Here is an 18,750-nt window from a genome sequence, read left to right on the forward strand (position 1 = left end):
GAGATTCTAGAAAATTCCCTCAGGGAATTCAGAAGAGAATTCCTAAAAGGAAAGAGAAAGCACACATATGGTATACTTTTAGAATCCTCTTGAGTTTTCATTTTTTTCAAAAGGTACAATAGAAAATGTAGTCTATTGTCTTTAAAATGCATATTTACCCATCCAACCACTAATAATTAGGAAGGGTTCATTATGAGTTCTTTATATTATAAAGAAAAGATGGAGATTATAAGTTTTGTAAATATTTTAGAAAAACTGCGTAAAATCTAGTAGTCAATGCCCTAGAAACTTTATAATTTTTTTAGATAATATGCACAGATACAAATACATTATTTATTAAATACAACTCACATCTGTGTTTTATTATACTCTAAAATATACAGGAATCTTGATGTACTGAAAGAGTGCAAGTAAATACAGTATTCAAGCAGTCACTATTTCTATGTACATGCTCATTAATTCTTCAAAAACCCCACAAAATTATCAAATAGATCAAAATACTGTTCTGTGTTTTCACACTTTATATTCAGAAAAACCAGCTGATAATTTACAATGTCATCAAGTTTCCAGTTTCACAATACAAAAGGATAAAATAAAATTGGGTTTCATGTAATTTATGGAACTTTATTATGGAACTTTAGCCAGACCTGTAAGACTGCCTATATAAGTGAAGTCATTTTTACTGGGAAAGTGACAGTTACAGTAAAAAACAGAACCACAGAAAGTGTTATTTAAAAGTTTACATGTCAGCTTTTTCTCTTTTATTACTTAAAAAGTAATCTTCAATCTGGCAGGCAATTGCTTTCTCTTTCCAAATAGTGACCAGTTCCAAACATGCTACTCGAAATCTGAGTAAGACCTAAAGGCTTGAGCCATTTCAATCTCATTTAACACAGAAATGCCTTCCAAGAGACTTGAAGATGTTTAGCTTAAGAATAACAAGGAATTTTTTGATATTTCACTTTTTAAAAACTCAAAAATTAAAGTGACAACAACAAAAATCCCCCAACCTAGTGTGGAGGCACGAAGTAACTGAGTGACATGGGTGTACCATCTGAAGTAGTGAGCCCGAAAATTCCACTCCCAGGACCACTTAGCTGCAATAGGGTGAAATAACTGAGTTTTCAATTTCACAAATTTATGTGTATTAAATTCTTTACCTTCATAAACAAAAATAGTTCGATTTTAAACCCAAACCATTCAAACATGGGCAAGAGCCTGATCTCAATCCATCTCATGTCTTTGTCACAAGTATTTTCACCCATACTGCGCCAGTCAGCTGGTTTTCAATTCTATTATAAAAACTGGAACTTCAAAATTTTTTATGTATGTAAAAGAAAAAAAAATGTAAAAATACACCTGCTTTCTTTCATGGTTTAATACAGTATTGGAAGGCTTTCAGATGTTTTCTTTATAAAAATCAATATTTAAATCAAATCTCAGCTTCCTTTGCAAATAGTGAAGTTTGGTTTAGTAAATGTCCCATTTCACCTATTCCAGTTTCCACAAAATGGCCTTCTATTATAAAAATCTTTAAGTCATTTGGTCCTTTGGCAATTTGATGTGCCATAATGTCTACTGTACCAAACTCTTATTGCCTTTAAAATTAGTTGTAATTTTATTGATAAAATTTAAATCTAGTGTCCTCTTCTCTTACAGTAGTGTTGCTGTGTAAGCAGATTAGGGAGCACAGTGTCCCAACAAAATTATTTCTGGCACTGTAAAGCCAAATCAAACAATTCCATAAAGCACTTTGACATCAATGTGTTTTCCTCTGGTCAAGTCAGTATCAAGATTCTAGAGGTTCCTTTTGCAAAACTTGCCTTTAGAATTCTTCTTCCTAATGGCATCCAATGTGTTACACGCTTTCACTGTGTGAACTCTTTCTTCTTAGGTTCAACTTGTATCTTTAATAAGAAAGTGCTTTTCTTTTTTTCCTGAAAAAGCACAGTTTGAAGCTTTAGTGTCAAAACTTTAGACCTCTGGCTCAGCCTCTTAGTAGGTCTCAGAATCAGAGTCATTGAGCTCATCCACATCAGTATATAAGTACTCCTGTTCCCCAGTAATATTGTTGAAACTGCAATAGGAACTGGGTTCATTCCTCATGATAGGCAAGGCTTCAAAGCTCACTGTTTTTGAGGTGTTGGTATAACGGTTAATGGCATTGAATGTCAGGGAGGACAAAGGGCTAGTTGATGAGACAGGCATCATGGTGGCCAAAATGAGAGCCAGGCAATCAGCTACGTCCTTATTGGGAGCACATGCCAAAGCTGGGGTATAGCCTAGAAAATAAAAATTTAAAATTAACAACCTTGAGACTTCACCAAATATAATAAAGAGGTAAATCTCTTTGGCTTTAGTAATAAATTAAGGAGAATAATTCCAAACTTTCTATTAAATAGAAAAGGATAAAAGCAATACAAATACAGTCTAAACATAAGGAACTATAAAGATTCATGAATGAAGCACTAATCATGTGGTAAAGATGTATGTTGAATGATACTTGTCATTCTCTATTGAATGACATTTGTTTTTTCTCACTGAAGAACAAGTGAATTTTAAAGCCTGCTACTATAAGACAAATGTTTCCATTATACAGGTTCCTTTTCTAGCAAAAGTCATGAGGCCCTACAATACAAAAGAGCAAGTATTCATACAACAAGCTGAGGAGGAAAATATTGGTACCCTGATTGGTGCAAGATCGACCCAATTTTGAGGAATGTGTAGGAGAGAAGATGGTAAGAACATACTGTGTATTCAAGTTTCAATTATTCCATGGAGAACTGTTTTAAGCCATAGATATTTAATATCAGAAAATATCTTAATATTGTTGTCTATAGCTTCATTTATTGTTGCAAATCTGTTGTTTATCCTACTACTGTACTTACATTTTAGCCTTCATGTTTATATATATATATATATTTGAAAAGTCACACTTATTTTCAATATAACAGAAAACTGCCAAATGAAGATTCATACAGCCATCACCCAGGTCAAGAAAGACAACAGGGGGGCGGGGGGAGGATGGGAAGGGGAAACAAAGGAGGAGGCTACAATGCTTGATAAGAAATGTACTCATTATCTTGCCCATGTAATTGTAACCCCTCTGTACAGTATTTTCACATAAAAAATAAAAATTAAAAAAAAAGAAAGACAACATTACCAGCATGCCAGAAGCATCCCATATCCCCTACCTAAACATAACTTTCTTGCCTCTTTCAACAATTGTCACTACCATTCCAACTTTTATGATAAATACTTCCTTGCTATATATGGTCATAAACAGTACAGATTTTTTTTAGCCTAGATGGAATAATACACTATGTATTATTTTATATGAGGATTCTTTTAACATTATGAGAGACTTAAGATTGTTCTATCTAACTGTAGTCAGTTCATTTTCACTGTTATGTAGTATTTTTTCATGTGATCATACTACAATAGTTTATATACAGTGTAACTATGAAGCATTTGGCTATTTCCACTTCTGTGTTATTTTCATTCATGGTATACGACCACTGATTCAGAAAACATAAATTTTCTCCTTTAAAAAAACTGCCATTTTTGGGGCTGGGAAGGTGGCTCAGTGGTAGAGCACTTGTCTTGCATGCATGAGGCCCTGGGTTTGATTCCTTAGCACCACATAAGCAAAAAGAAAAAAGCCGGAAGTGGCGCTGTGACTCAAGTGTTAGAGCGCTATCCTTGAGCTGAAGAGCTGAGGGACAGTGCCCAGGCCCAGAGTTCAGGCCCCATGACCGGACCACCCCCCAAAAAATCAAACCAAAACAAAAAAAACCCTGCCATTTTTGAGCTGGGAGCTGTGACTCACACCTTTAATCCTAGCTACCCAGGAGGCTGAGATCTGAGGACTGCGCTTCAAAGCCACCCTGTGATGTGAGACTCTCATCTCCAATTAACCACTCAAAAACACTGTGGGGCTAGAGGCTAGGAAGTTGGCTCAGTGGTAGAGCGCTTGCCTTGCATGCCTGAGGCCCTGGGTTCCATTCCTCAGCACCACATAAGCAAAAAGAAAAAAGCCGGAAGTGGTGCTGTGGCTCAAGTGGTAGAGTGCTAGCCTTGAGCTGAAGAGCTGAGGGACAGTGCCCCAGCCCAGAGTTCAGGCCCCACGACCGGACCCCCCAAAAAAAAGAACAGCTCCTGAGTTCAAGCCCCACAACTTGACAAAAAAAAAAAAAAGCCATTTTTGTCCAGGGTCAAAGGAAAAAAGAATGTGCACTGGAGCAGCCTGTTTATACTCTGCTTCTATCAAAGAAGTAGACCTGTCTCACTTCACAATGTATCCTCAGAACTTAGACGTGCTTGGTAGAACTGTCATGCAACAAACTCCACCGAACTCCTACTGTCTTGTCTGCGGGCTGCTTCTAATACTTAAGATTCCCTGCTTTAGTAAGCTTATGTTCATTCTGAGAGAGAGAAAAAATACATCAGTATAAAGTAAATCAGACAGAAGATAAGCTCTACAGAAAAGGAGATGTTAACAAGGACCGAGTGTGTGAATAAGAACATGTAGCAAGTTGTAGTACAAATGGTCAAATTAGGCTTCATTTAGAAGATGGAATTTGAACTAAGACTTGAAACAGGTGAAGGATTTAGTCAAAGAATGTTTGGAGGGCAGAGTGTTTGTTCTAGACAGAACAAAGATCACAATGCATGTACAAACCTGTGACAGAGAAGAGAGGGTGACAGAATAAATTAAGATGGAGAAGAGTAGGAAATGAGATCAGAAAGGTAATTAGGTAGAGGATTCTGTAGGTTGTTTTAAGAGCTATGTATTAACTGAAATTCAAGAGCAACATATTCTCCATTTTTAGCATATATTAGTTGTACAAAGGAGAGAGTCCATGCATATAATATACTCCAGTAAAATTCTCCCCTAACACTTTCTCTTCCTTACTTCTAAAATAATTTCATTCTTCTATTTCCAAATTACTTTGATCATATTTATCCTCATTCACCCTGTCCATTTATCCTCTACTTCCTATTAATACCTATGGGCTCAACATAGCCTGTCTTTTTTTTTTTTTTTGGGTTCTGTCGTGGGGCCTGAATGCTGGGCCTGGCCGCTGTCCCTCAGCTCTTCAGCTCAAGGCTAGTGCTCTACCACTTGAGCCATAGCACCACTTCGGCTTTTTTCTCTTATGTGCTGCTGAGGAATCGAACCCAGGGTCTCATGCATGCAAGGCAAGCGCTCTACCACTGAGCTACCTTCCCAGCCCCCTGTCATTTATTTTTTCAAGCGTGTATTAACTGTGCTGAGAGGCTTGAACATGGTATTTTAGATGTGCATCAGAATAATCCTTTCTATTGCTTTCTTTTTCCCTGCCTCCTGCCTAATTGTTCTGTTCTCGTGTTTTCAAAGGATGCACTGACGTAGTGGTGGTAAAGAAAGAAGTTGGCAGATTCTGGATATACTTTCAAGGTAGGAGCAACAGTGTATGTTGAAGGAAAGGTACACTGGACCAGAAAGAGAGATGGGGGGGGGCGGCAGAGGAGAGAGGGGAGAGAGAAGAGAGACAGAGAGACAGGGAGAGAATAATCAAGAACAGCTCAAATACTTGCTATGAGTATTCAACTGAGATCAGGATGGCTGTGGGAAGAACAGATTTAGTGGAGGAAGAGAAAAAGAACTAGAAGTTTAGATCTTGAATGGTTTGAGAGGTTTATGAAGATATTCATGTGAGAAATCTGGGCTGGCAACATAAATGTGGGAATTCTCAGCATACAAGTACTTTTTAGAACCAAGGACTAGATCTGATCATCTGGAAGAATTGTAGACAGGAAAAACAAAAAAGATCCAAAGGCTAAGTCCTGGAGCCCCCCCCCAATATTAACAAATTAGGAAGAGTGTGACATTTTGTAAAACACTGGAAAAAGGGTAACTAGTAATAGAGACAGGGGGCAGCAGGAGATACAAGAAAGTGTGTGGGTTCTAAAAGCCAAGTAAAGAATGTTTTCTATAGGAAAACAGTTAAAAACTTTTGCCAAAAGGTGACCTGACAAGTGAAATGAGAACTAAGAACTATGTAACATTTTAGAAAACAACAGTGATCTTGTTAAGCTCTGCAGTGTGGTGGGACAAAGGTCTGACTGAAGAAAGCCAATTCTTGAGCAGTTTTGTTGGAACAAGGAATGCAGAACTAGGCAGCAACTAGTACCAAGAGTGAAATTAGTAAGACTTTTTTTCTTTTTGTTGGTCGTGGGGCTGGAACTCTGGGCCTGGGTGCTCTCCCCCAGCTCCTCATATCAAGGAGGGAGCTCTACTGCTTGAGTCACAGCGCCACTTCTGTTTTTCTAGTGCTTTATTTGGAGATAAGTGTCTCACAGGCTTTGAACTGCTGGCTTTGAACTGCGATCCTCAGATCTCAGCCTTCTGAGTAGCTAGGATTACAGGCCTGAGCCACCTGCGCCCAGCTAAAAATTTTTTTCTTTTGGGTCCGGTCATGGAGCCTGAACTCTGGGCCTGGGCGCTGTCCCTCAGCTCTTCAGCTCAAGGCTAGCGCTCTACCACTTGAGCCACAGCACCACTTCCGGCTTTTTTCTTTTTGCTTATGTGGTGCTGAGGAACTGAACCCAGGGCCTCATGCATGCAAGGCAAGTGCTCTATCACTGAGCCACCTTCCCAGCCCTAAAAGATTATTTTTAAGGTGACAGAATTGATGTTTATATATTTGTAGGACTTGCACAGTGTCCCAGCAACACACACACACACACACACACGCGCGCGCAAGAAAAAATAACCTAGAAAAGGGATAAAACATTGTCACTGCAGAATACAAAAGAATTGTTAAAGTGACATTCTCTAGTAGGCAACAAGGCACAGCATCTAGTCCATGAATGGATACACAAGTAAGGAGTTGCTAAATATTTGCACTCAGGGTAGAAGATGAAAAATGGTGGTAAACACTAACTTTGGTTTATACATGACATGAGAATTAAGGCATTAATCTACTAGATTGTTCTCATCCTATTTCTTTGCCACAGAGTTCCACTCTGTGCCCAAGTTTATTTTACTGCAAATATGGACCTTCAAAAACAAAATTAAGGCTTCTAGGGAAGAAAATCCATACCTACTTACCATTTTCATCTACTGCAAGAACACTTGCTCCTTTTCCCAAAAGTTCTTGAACCACCATTGTTAGCCCATTTCGGGCAGCAACATGCAGAGGTCTGAGGGGAGAAAATTGAATACATACATACACACACATATATATATATATATACACACAGTACCTGTACACAGGCATACACCTGGCTGTCAAAGAACATTTTGGCCAAGTTCTGAAGACTTAGACATACAACCCCGAGACATTCATAAAGGTGGAGGGGGTGGACAATAGAACCTCTGTAAAATGTTGGACCTGACAGCATCTATATAAATTCTGCTATATGGGAACCACTGGTAGTTTCCACTGTCAAAAAATCCCACTTACTATTTTTCTTTTAAGATTTATGTTTAAAAAGATTTAATCAAACAACAGTAATTCTTAAGTTGTTTTAAAAGTGAGGCTGACAATAATAAAAACTGTAAATTAGAACAGCACAAATTCTAACCACCTCTGAAGACAGACTAAAACAGGCCCTGTAACTAATGGGGCGTGACTAATCCAAGACTTCTAGCCAGTCTTCTAAGCTTTTTCTTAACAAAATTTCAAAGTAGAATAGTAACTGGAAATTGGTAGAATGAATCTAAGTGTGAGGATCAATGGGAAACATGGATCTAAGATCTGTGTCAGTCAATCCAAAAGTTTCCTACTCATTAAGCAATTTTTTATTTCAAAAACATTTTCAGTTTACAGATACATATAAAGGCTTCTTACCTCCTTTACTGCAGTGTTAAGTAGCATACACACAGTTGAATTTCATCAAATAAACAGTACTACATTTTTTTCAGAAAGTTGTGTGAAGGAAGTCATTGAGAAAAAAAAATCAGATAAAAAGTAATTCTAGTTACTCAGGAAGCTGAGATGATTGGAAACCAGGCTGGGCATACACATCTGTGAGACTCTAATTCCAATTAATCAGTAAAAAGCCAGAAGTGGAAGTGTGGCTCAAGTACTAAAGAACAGTGAATAAAAAAGCAGAGTGAGGAGGGTTCAAGGCCTTAACATCAAGCCCCAGTACTGGTAACACATACAAAATCAATAACAACAAACAACATTCTTTTTCAATTTAATGTTTAGTAAGGGTTTTCAATTATAGTGACTGCTTTACTTTTTTTTTTTTGGTGCTTGTCCTCAGGTTTGACCTCAAGGCCTGGGCACTGTCTCTGAGCTTTTTTGCTGATGGCTAGCACTCTACCCCTTGAGCAACTGTTCCCCTTCCAGCTTTTTGGACTTTCCTGCCTGGACTGGTTATGAACCATGATCTTCAGATCTCAGCCTCCTGAGTAGCTACAATTGCAGACCTGAGCCATCACCTAATTTATTTTTTCCTGAAATAAGGTCTCACTACATAGCTCAAGCTAGCTTTGAACTCATAATCCTCCTTCCTCAGCCTCTGTGGTGCTAAGACCACAGATGTATGCTACCATATTGGCTGTTGTCTGGACTTTTTAAACTGCTTTATGTCAGAGACCTATCCCATTAGTCATTTATTTTTTTATAATTATAAAGATCAAAAGCTTATACTTGATAGTGAAAGTACTCACGTTTGCAAGGCTGCGTTGGTTGCATTGATGAGGTTTCTATCTGTAATCTTTTCTAGTATTAACAAGGCACTAGTTTCATGACCCTAAAATTGGGGCAAATAACTGCTCTTAAAACTTGGCCATCATTAAAATTAATTTATAAGCCCAAATAGTCCCCAAATCATACAAACTCATACATACAAACAAATTCAACACTATCCCACAAATTTCCCAGCTACTGTCATAACTATATGACCAAACAAGAAGGGTTTGGTTCTTTTCTCTTTTCATTTAAGTGATATAGAAAACTTTTTTTTTTTTTGGTTGTAGGGCTTGAACTCTAGGCCTGAGTGCTGTCCCTCAGCTCTTCAGCTCAAGGCTAGCACTCCACCACTGGAGCCATAGCACCACTTACGGTTTTCTGAGTGGTTTATTGGAGATCAGAGTCTCACGGACTTTCCTGCCAAGGCTGGTTTTGAACCATAATACTCAGATCTCAGCCTCCTGAGTAGCTAGGATTATAGGCATGTGCCACCAATGCCCGGCTTTAGAAAAAAACTATTATGTCTCTGTTGATGCTAACAATGAAAATGTGTACATACCTTGCCACAAGCCAAATGGAGGGCGGTGTTTTTACAGTTATCTTGTAAAGTCAGATCAGCACTAGCACTGCTAACCAGCATCTCTGGGAGGAAAAAGTGCATCAAGTCTTATGTTTATGAACATGTTTCTTAGATACCAATAACTCACTGCAGAGAAATGAAGACATAAAGCAAAAAATATCCCTCTTGCAAAGTGCAAGAAAAAGATTTAATACATAGTATACATAATACATTGTCACATAATTGTATGACTTCCATATTCTTATATAAATTAGATGTTAGCAAAAACAATCAGCATTTATTTTGTGAGTGCTTATTATAAAATTGCAGTCTTTTTATGCATTCTAGATTTAAACTAACTTTCACAAAAACTCTATGAAGTAGGTGCGGTTACTTTGCTCATTTTGTAAATGTAAAAAGATAAAAGGTCACTTAGCTAGACCTAGGACTCACATTCAGGGATCTGACTCTAGGACCAGTTTCTTAATTAAGGTACACGACCATGTTAATGTAATCTCTTCAAACAGCAAGGGCAAATTAAAACACTATACTCTCCTAAGGGGACAATGTAGGTCACAAGCAGGCAAAGGTTTTAAATTTTAGGAGCAGTGAGATTAAATAATAGAAGCCAGAAGTAGTTTTGGGATCTATGGTATGTATATACAAGCAACAAATGTATACTTAGAAGAATAGAATCTTAAGTTGCCCCCTCCACCCTTTCTGTAGTTTCACTCTGAAATTCAAGGTCACCCTGAGCTGAAGATTCTCCTGCTACAGCCTCCTGAATAGCTAGGATTACAAGTACACATAGCACTTGGCTCTAAATGATTTCTTTACCAACTGTATTTGTTTGTCCATTTTCTGCAGCCATCATGAGGGGTGTTTTCCCAGAGGAGTCCACAGAATTGACTTGAGCATTATGGCTGAGCAGCAGCTGTAAACATTCTACATGGTCTGTGAAAGCAGCTGCATGGAGAGAAGTTCTGTGACAGAAAAGTTGGAATATATTACTACATTTGAATGACACATACATCTGGAAAAAAAATCCCTAATTTATGACATGGTAATTTACATATTAGGCAATGAAAGCAATGCCTAAATACAAACAGGTTCAAGGAAGCTTATGAATTCTTACCACATAAACTTATACTATTGATAACAAGAGGCCTTAAACTATAAATAGTCTAAAGTAAGAAACAATCACAAAACTACTAAAATAACACACTAAGGAAAACTTAAAAAAAATAAATCCTGACTTTCAATTACCTGTTAAATTGCTGGATTCCTTTTCCAATTGCTCCTATTTTGAAAATTTTTGTTGGCATTACAATATAATCTTTGCGTAAAAAACAGAGGGAAACCTTTACATTTCAAAATAGCTTCAAGCTGGGGACCGGTGGCTCAGGCCTATTATCCTAGGTACTCAGGAGGCTGGGATCTGAGGATCGAGGTTCAAAGCCAGCCCTGGCAAGGAAAGTCCATGAGACTCTTATCTCCAATAAACCACTCAGAAAACCAGAAGTGGCACAGTGGCTCAAGCTCTAGCCTTGACCTGAAGAGCTGAGGGACAGCGCCCAGGCCCAGAGTTCAAGCCCCATGACTAACCAAAAAAAACATAAAAAAAAAAAAAAAAGATCAGGGGATAGAAGCCCTATAAAACTAGTACTTTAACAATTTATGCTTGTAAATGTACAATTTACTTCTTAATTAATCACAGGATCTTTGCAAATTGTCATACCAGATTAACAGTTAAAATTTATTTTCCTTCTGAAAGTAATACTGTATTCACCAAAGTTGCATTCTTACCTTCCTTTTGAATCTGTGGCGTTCACAATGCTGGCACCTAGTGTATCAATTAACATCTCTGCAGCACCTTCATTGTCATTTATCCTGTGTAAGGTAACAAGGTGATCACTTTCACAGCAATGATGTATTTCCTAAAATATTCAAAGTAAATTCATTTATTTAGCTTTACTTACACGGCACAGTGCAATGGACTGAAAGCATTTCCTTCTATTTTCTGGAAAACTTCCTGTTCTAAAAGAAGTTCTACACATGTGTCATGACCTAAATAGGTAAGGAAGACCGGATATTAAAATCCAATAAAGGTAAATATTGTTGAAATACTTTATATAAATATACGAAAGCAGAATGATGAAACCCACTGAATTATTTTAAGAAGACTGATAATGGAGTGAAAGAGTGATAGTTAAGTTGATGAGGTACATTGTAGGCATCTATGGAGAGAGTTCAATGAAATCCTCATGCAACTAATGTATGCTAATCAAAACAATTATAAGACAAATACTGCCAAAAACCTCAAATATACAGAAGTATCTGTAAGGAAACAAACACAAGTCCCTCCACCTCTGTCTTACCACTCAGATTCAGTTTAGGCTCTAACCATTGTTCTTTCTACTTTTAGAATATAGATATTTTGAAATTTGCTTTTTACTTATTAATAAGTTGAATACAGCCTTTCATGAGAGCACTTTTTTTTTCCTGTGTCAGTCCTAGGGTTTAAACTCAAGGTCTGAGAGCTGCTCTGAGCTTTTTTGATTAAGGCTGGCACTTCACCAATTAAGCTACAGCTCCACTTCTGGCTTTTTTTGGTAGGTGACTTCCTGCCTGGGCTGGTTTTAAACTGTGAAACTTGGATCTCAGCCTCCCGAGTAGCTAGGATTACAGCTATGTTACTCTCAATGTCCACAGAGCTCTAGTTTCAGAGCTTCTGAATTAACTTCTCTAATGGATTTGAGGTGATTTGCTAGTTTTTTTTTTTGGCCAGTCTTGGGGCTTGACCTCACGGCCTGGGCACTGTCCCTGAGCTTCTTTTGCTTCTAGCTAGCATTCTACCACTTGGGCCACAGCTCCTCTGCTGGATTTATCTGTGTATGTGGTACTGAGGAATCAAACCCAGGGCTTCATGTATGCTAGGCAAACACTGTATCACTAAGCTACCTTCCAAGCCCCTCGTGGGGTCTCTTATAGCATATATTTTTTTTCTTCCCTCAGTTCACTCATTCCAGTTTTGCTGCAGTCTGGAAATTAAGACACATCTGTTGCTTTCTAAGGGGTACCCAGGCATGTCGTTTGTACAAATTTCTATTTCTCATACAAAATGTTCATAGAGAGTCTAAGTCAATAGGAATAGAATAACAGTGCTCCATACACAGACCAAGTAATGTTATAGGAGAGTAATTCTCCAAATGACAGATAACAAAATGCTCTACCTGAGAAGAAATTTCTTACTGTACAATATTTTTCTCCAATAGTTAACTGTTGTTATAAAAGCCTTTGTTTTAGAAAAAACGCACATATCACCCGATGAGGAAGAAATAGTTGTATTGTCAAAGCTCACAGAATTCACAAACTTTATAGACCATGAAAATGACAATTTGCCTTGTAAAAATTAAAATGTGTTTATGACTTTAAATACTAATTTCCCACAATACTGTGAAATTTATGTAATCAATCTCAAAAAAATTTTTTTAAAGAAAGTCTTTGCTTTAAATGGTTTTATTGCACGGATTTTTCTTTTCTTTTCTTTTTTAAAGAGAGTCTCCCTGTAGCCTAGGTAGCACTGGACTCAAAATTCTATTTCAGCTTCTTAAATTCTGTGATTACAGGTCTTAGCCACCATGCCTATCCTCAGTAACATTTTACATTAGCAAAACTGACATTTGTGGATGCTTTTCCACTCTATTTCATAATTTGGGTTTTTCTCATGTTCCCAGGTGTCACAAATCCTATTATAAAACTAAGTCAAATTTCAGTGGCTAAATACAGAATATCTTCTTGCCATCTATCTGTCTGTCTATCTATCTATCTAGTCGGTCATGGGGCTTGAACTCTGGGCCTGGGTGCTGTCCCTGAGCTCTTCAGCTCAAAGCAAGTGCTCTATCACTTGAGCCAGAGGCTACTTCTGGTTTTCTGGTGGTTAATTGGAGATAAGGGTCTCACAGACATTCCTGCCTGGGCTGTCTTGGAACTGAGATCCTCAGATCTCAGCCTCCTTAGTAACTTGGCTTACAAGCACGAGCCACTGGCTCCGGCTAAACATTTGTCCTAAGATAATAAAGGCTAATGTTACCTTGGGGCTGGCCCCACGCAAAAGATTGAGACTCTTGAAAATTAACTATGGCTAAAAAGGGCCTGAGTAGTGGTAACTCACACTTATAATCCTAGCAACTCAGGAGGCTGAGATCCAAGGATCATGGTTCAAAGCCAGTCTGGGCAACAAAGTCCCTGTGAGATTCTTATCTCCAATAAACTCAAAAAAGCCTGAAGTGGCACTGTGGCTCAAGTGATGAGTGCTAGCCTCGAGCACAAAGAGGCTCAGGGACAGCACCCAGGCCCTGAGTTTAAGACCCAGTACAAAACAAAACAAAAACAGAAATGGCTGGAGTGTAGTAGGATTCCATGCTTAGCAAGCACAAAACCCTGAGTTCAAACACTCAAGCTTTAAGAATTAGTTGGGGGACTGGGGATTTAGCCCAGCGGAAGGGTGCCCGCCTGGTGCGCACAAGGCCCTGGGTTCAGTCCTCAGCCCTGGAAAAAAAAAGCTACAAAAGAATTAGTTGAAAATTCAAACATCATAAAAGGAAATATTTTAGATATATTTGATTATAATGTAATTTTATAAGATTCAGATGTCTTTTTTTTTTGGGTCGGTTGTGAGGCTTGAACTCAGCCTGGGCACTATCCCTCAGCTCTCAGCTCAAGGCAAGCTCTCTACTGCTCTCTAGCCACAGCACCACTTCTGGTTTTCTGGTGGCTTATTGGAGATAAGAGACTGACGTACTTTTCTGCCCAGGCTGGCTTTGAACTGTGATCCTAAGGTCTTAGCCTCCTGAGTAGCTAGGATTACAGGCATGAGCCACTGACACCTAGCTCAGACGTCTCCTTTTCAACATGATTCAAACAGCATTTTCATAATGGCTCCCAACAGAAGAATCATGATGCAAAAGATTACAGAACAGATGCTCTGCTTCAACTACAGCTTGGTGGATATGTAGCTTTGTGGATGTGCTGTCATATTAACATTAATTGAATTTCAATGCTACAAGAAAACCTGAAATACATTTTTTTTTTGTCTTGTGGGGCTTAAACTTAGGATCTGGGCACTGGTTTTTGCTCATGGCTAGTGCTTTACCACTTTGAGCCACAGCCCCACTTCTGGTTTTTGAGTAGTTAATTGGGGATAAGAGTCTCATGGGGACTTTCCTGCCCAGGCTGGCTTCGAACTGTGATCCTCAGATCTCAGCCTCCTACACAGCTAGGATTATAGGTGTGAGCCACAGGCATCTGACCTTGAAATAACATTTTAAAACTTCAGGTTTGCATGCTAAAGCTGAAACTTCAAACTCTGATAGGATTCATGCTGACACTGCACATAGCAATTCATCTGAGTATTTTCTAAGATGATTTAAGCCTACAGATTGCATAGAAAAAAAGGCTTCACATTATGCAAATTATTTTAGTGACAGTTCATAAACCTAACTCCATTTTTACATCTATACCTTACAAAATAGCATTTCTGCCTTCCTTGAAAGACCTTTTATGAGCCTATATATGAAAGGGCTATAACAAGTGTAAGCCTCTAAGAAACTAAAAGTAGGTTATACCTAGTAGGGTTCCAATTCCTTTAGAACAAAAAGCACACACGTTAACGGTGATATAAGGATCTCATCTTGTGATATGCTCAGAATATACACATTTCGGTTTCCAAGGCAATACATTTCATTGTTTCTTCCACTTTGGTTATTTCTTCTTTTTTTTTTTTTTGGGTCCAGTCGTGGGGCCTGAACTCTGGGCCTGGGCGCTGTCCCTCAGCTGTTCAGCTCAAGGCTAGCACTCTACCACTTGAGCCACAGCGCCACTTCCAGCTTTTTTCTTTTTGCTTATGTGGTGCTGAGGAATCGAACCCAGGGCCTCATGCATGCAAGGCAAGTGCTCTACCACTGAGCCACCTTCCCAGCCCCTGGTTATTTCTTTCTAATGTAAGAGCATTAAGAAACTAAAAGAATATAACCAAAATACAAGTATACCATTTTTAAAGACAATGGGGAAGCATTAACCGCTCCCCTGAAAATGTAAAACACTGAAAATCTGAGTAAAACTTCAAAAAATAAAATGGCTTATTTCATATACCTCAGACAACTAGAGCCTTCCTTTTAGCATAACAAAAGATGTAATTATATAGTAGACTTCCTACTGATCTTACATTTTAAGTCTGCCATTTACACACGATTCTTGTTATTACCAGAATGTTATTCTTCATTGTATCTACTTGATACATAATAGGGCCTGGCCTCACTGTAGGTTTTTATCTGTATACTTAACCATTATAGCAAGCCCAATGAAGCGCTGTATATCCATGATTGTCTGCTATGGCTGGATTTGCATCCATAGATGCTGCTGACTGTAAAAGGGCTCCCAGAACACCAATGTGTCCGCAGGCGGCTGACAGGTGTATAGGTGTCCGTCCCCTACTATCCCGGAGTAGGCATTTAGCACCATGTTGAAGTAATGCATCTATACATTCTTCATGGCCTGTAACCGCCTGAAAGAAAAATAAATACGTTGAATAATATGCTCCAGCTTAGTTAATTTTTATTGCTAGTGGTTTAAAAATTTGGTTGACAACGGTTCAGCCAGGAGCTAGTGGCTCACGCCCTGTAATCCTAGCTACTCAGGAAGCTGAGATATGAGGATCGAGGTTTGAAGCCAGCCTGGGCAGGAAAGTCCATGAGACTCTGATCTCTAATTAACTACCAGAAAACCAGAAGCAGCACTGTGGCTCAAGTGGTAGAGTGCTAGCCTTAAAGAGTGATGAACAGCACCCAGGCCCAGAGTTCAAGCCTCACGACCAACAATAACAAAAAATTCAGTTGCTGCAGCAATGGTGTCAAAGTATAAGTAATACGGAAAACAAGGAGATACTTCTAATTCACTAAAAGTATTTCGAAAGAAAAACATAAAAATGTGTGTTATGATAGTAGAAAAAAGTTAAATTGATAAAATTGTACTTGAGGTTTTAGGGATTTACAATTTTGTGCCAATATTATTGTTCCCTGGCTTAAGTTATGTATTGGAACTATTCAATATCACCATTCAAAAGCCAAGACGCTAGAAAATAAAAATTCAGTAACAATTATTGTAGAAATTTAATGAAGAAAGATAAACAGTCCAGTTCAGCTGTAACTAATGAAGTCCTATCCTAAAAGCTTTCTGCTAATAAGTTATTTTGGCTTACCCCTCTATGCAACGCTGTCCGTCCCCATTTATCTTTGGCATCTACATTTGCTCCTTTGTTTAACAGTGAGTATACACAGTCCGTGTGACCATTGAGAACAGACAGCATAAGAGGTGTCCTAGTAACAACAGAAATAGGTTTAGTGCTATCATTTAAAAGAATGTACTCTATGAACAGAAAGCAATGTGATAGTTTACAAAAATGCCTTTTTGTGATATTTATTTAAATTAAAAAAAACCTGTATTTGATGTTTCTCAGTGACATACTATGACAGAGTATTATAATTATAATAGGGGGCCATGTACATAATCAGTCATCTTAAATGTGACTTAACAATGGGGGGTATGTGCTTGTGATTTCAAGCACTACAGTGGCTGAGGTGGGAAGATAAGGGACTTGAGGCCAATTGTGAAATGCTATTTCAAAAAGACCAAAAGAAATTATGTAAAAATTATTAAAACTTACTGTCCATTTCCATCTTGAATATCTACTGCATTCTGTGGTTCTGCATTTCCTATTAACAGCCGTAAACATTCGGAATGACCATTTGTTGCTGTAAAGTAATAATTTTAAATTTCAATAATAAAATATCCATCTTAAGAGAAACACCTTCCATAATATAATTTTGAAATTATCTGGGGCTGGGAAGGTGGCTCAGTGGTAGAGCACTTGCCTTGCATGCATGAGGCCCTGGGTTCGATTCCTCAGCACCACATAAGCAGGAAAAAAAAGCTGGAAGTGGCACTGTGGCAAGTGGTAGATCGCTAGCCTTGAGCTGAAGTGTTAAGGGACAGTGCCCAGGCCCAGAGTTCAGGCCCACGACCAGACCCACACCCCGCAAAAAAAGAAATAATCTCACTGGATTTAGTACATAAGAAAGAAATCTCAAATACAAGGTAAGTTATCTAAAAAATTTGTTGTTAGAGTTAAATAAATATGAATTCCCCATGGTAAATCACTGTAAACAGGCTGCATATCCATCACTTATCCCTCATCAGAGGCCATGCAAGTAGAATCCTCACTTTATTCAGCGCTTGGTTAGGGAGAGTAATCTGCTTCTATACAAGGGATAAAACCAAGTTGTTCACATTAGGCCCAGTTACAATAACTTATTCTCCTTTGACAGTGATCAAAGGTGATCACAAGGTCCACCTCTGACCAATGAGATGTTGAGAAGTCTAAGAGTTTTTGATAATTATTTTTTAACCTAGATAGTGAAAAACCCTCTTCTATCCTCATTTTAGATACCATCCTATAAAGAAACATCAACTGTCCTGTACATAAACCCAAGGGAAAGAAAGCAGTAGAGAATCTGATTAGGTCCTAACATCACTGTGGAATCAACCAACCCTGGAAGTGCATTTGCCTATGGACATTTTACAGGAGTCTAAATTTATTTCTTTTCTGTCGGTTGTGGGGCTTGAACTCTGGGCCTGGGCACTGTCCAGCTCTTCAGCTCAAGGCAAGCTCTCTACTACTTGAGCCACAGTGACACTTCCGATTTTCTGGGTGGTTTATTGGAGATAAGAGTCTCCTGGACTTTCCTTGCTGGGATTGGCTTTGAAAGGTGATCCTCAGATTTCAGCCTCCTGAGTAGTTAGGATTATAGGCGTGAGCCACTGGCATATGACAGGAGTCTAAATTCTTATCACTTAAGACAACTTCAGCAAGATTACTCTTTTTTCTTTTTTGTGCTGGTCCTAGGCTGAAACTCAGGCCCTGCATGCTGTCCCTGAGCTTCTTTTGCTCAAGGCTAGCACCCTACCACTTTAAGTCAAAGCACCACTTATTGCTTTTTGGTAGTTTACTGCCTATAGGAGTCTCATGGACTTCCTGCTTGGGTAACTTTGAACCATAATCCTCAGATCTCAGATTCCTGAGTAGTTAGGATTACAGGTATGAGCCACTGGTATCCAGTTGAGAGTAAACTTAAAGCTGAAAAATTCTCAATATTAAGTATATGTAAATAAATAAATATAAAATAAGGATTAATGAAGATCAGTTTTCACATATATATGTGTATTTTTTCATATATATAAATACAAATGACATGTATGTGTATATATATATATATATATATATATATATACTGTTTTATATGTTCAAGTACATAAAACAGAAAAGTAAAAGTGCCCTTCAAGACAAAGCTTTAGGGGCTGGGAAGGTGGCTCAGTGGTAGAGCGCTTGCCTTGCATGCCTGAGGCCCTGGGTTCCATTCCTCAGCACCACATAAGCAAAAAGAA

The 18,750-nt window shown here is 38.4% G+C and overlaps 1 protein-coding gene across 2 annotated transcripts in view; it reads right to left on the reverse strand.

The window, feature by feature from the left end:
- Nucleotides 1-1,598: 1,598 nt before the first annotated feature.
- The window catches only part of Ankrd28 (ankyrin repeat domain 28), a 159,809-nt gene continuing 142,657 nt past the window's right edge, over nt 1,599-18,750 (reverse strand). For both annotated transcript variants that reach the window (XM_013022161.1, XM_013022160.1), the window contains exons 19-28: nt 16,973-17,060; nt 16,508-16,625; nt 15,595-15,814; nt 11,229-11,316; nt 11,056-11,139; nt 10,087-10,232; nt 9,250-9,332; nt 8,669-8,751; nt 7,097-7,188; nt 1,599-2,282 (exon numbers count right to left, since the gene is read on the reverse strand). In XM_013022161.1, the coding sequence (XP_012877615.1) occupies nt 1,996-2,282; nt 7,097-7,188; nt 8,669-8,751; nt 9,250-9,332; nt 10,087-10,232; nt 11,056-11,139; nt 11,229-11,316; nt 15,595-15,814; nt 16,508-16,625; nt 16,973-17,060 (1,289 nt within the window). In that variant the 3' untranslated portion in view covers nt 1,599-1,995. The remainder of the gene's footprint in view (nt 2,283-7,096; nt 7,189-8,668; nt 8,752-9,249; nt 9,333-10,086; nt 10,233-11,055; nt 11,140-11,228; nt 11,317-15,594; nt 15,815-16,507; nt 16,626-16,972; nt 17,061-18,750) is intronic.

Source organism: Dipodomys ordii, unplaced genomic scaffold (genome assembly GCF_000151885.1).
Source record: "Dipodomys ordii isolate 6190 unplaced genomic scaffold, Dord_2.0 Scaffold60, whole genome shotgun sequence".
NCBI lineage: Eukaryota > Metazoa > Chordata > Mammalia > Rodentia > Heteromyidae > Dipodomys > Dipodomys ordii.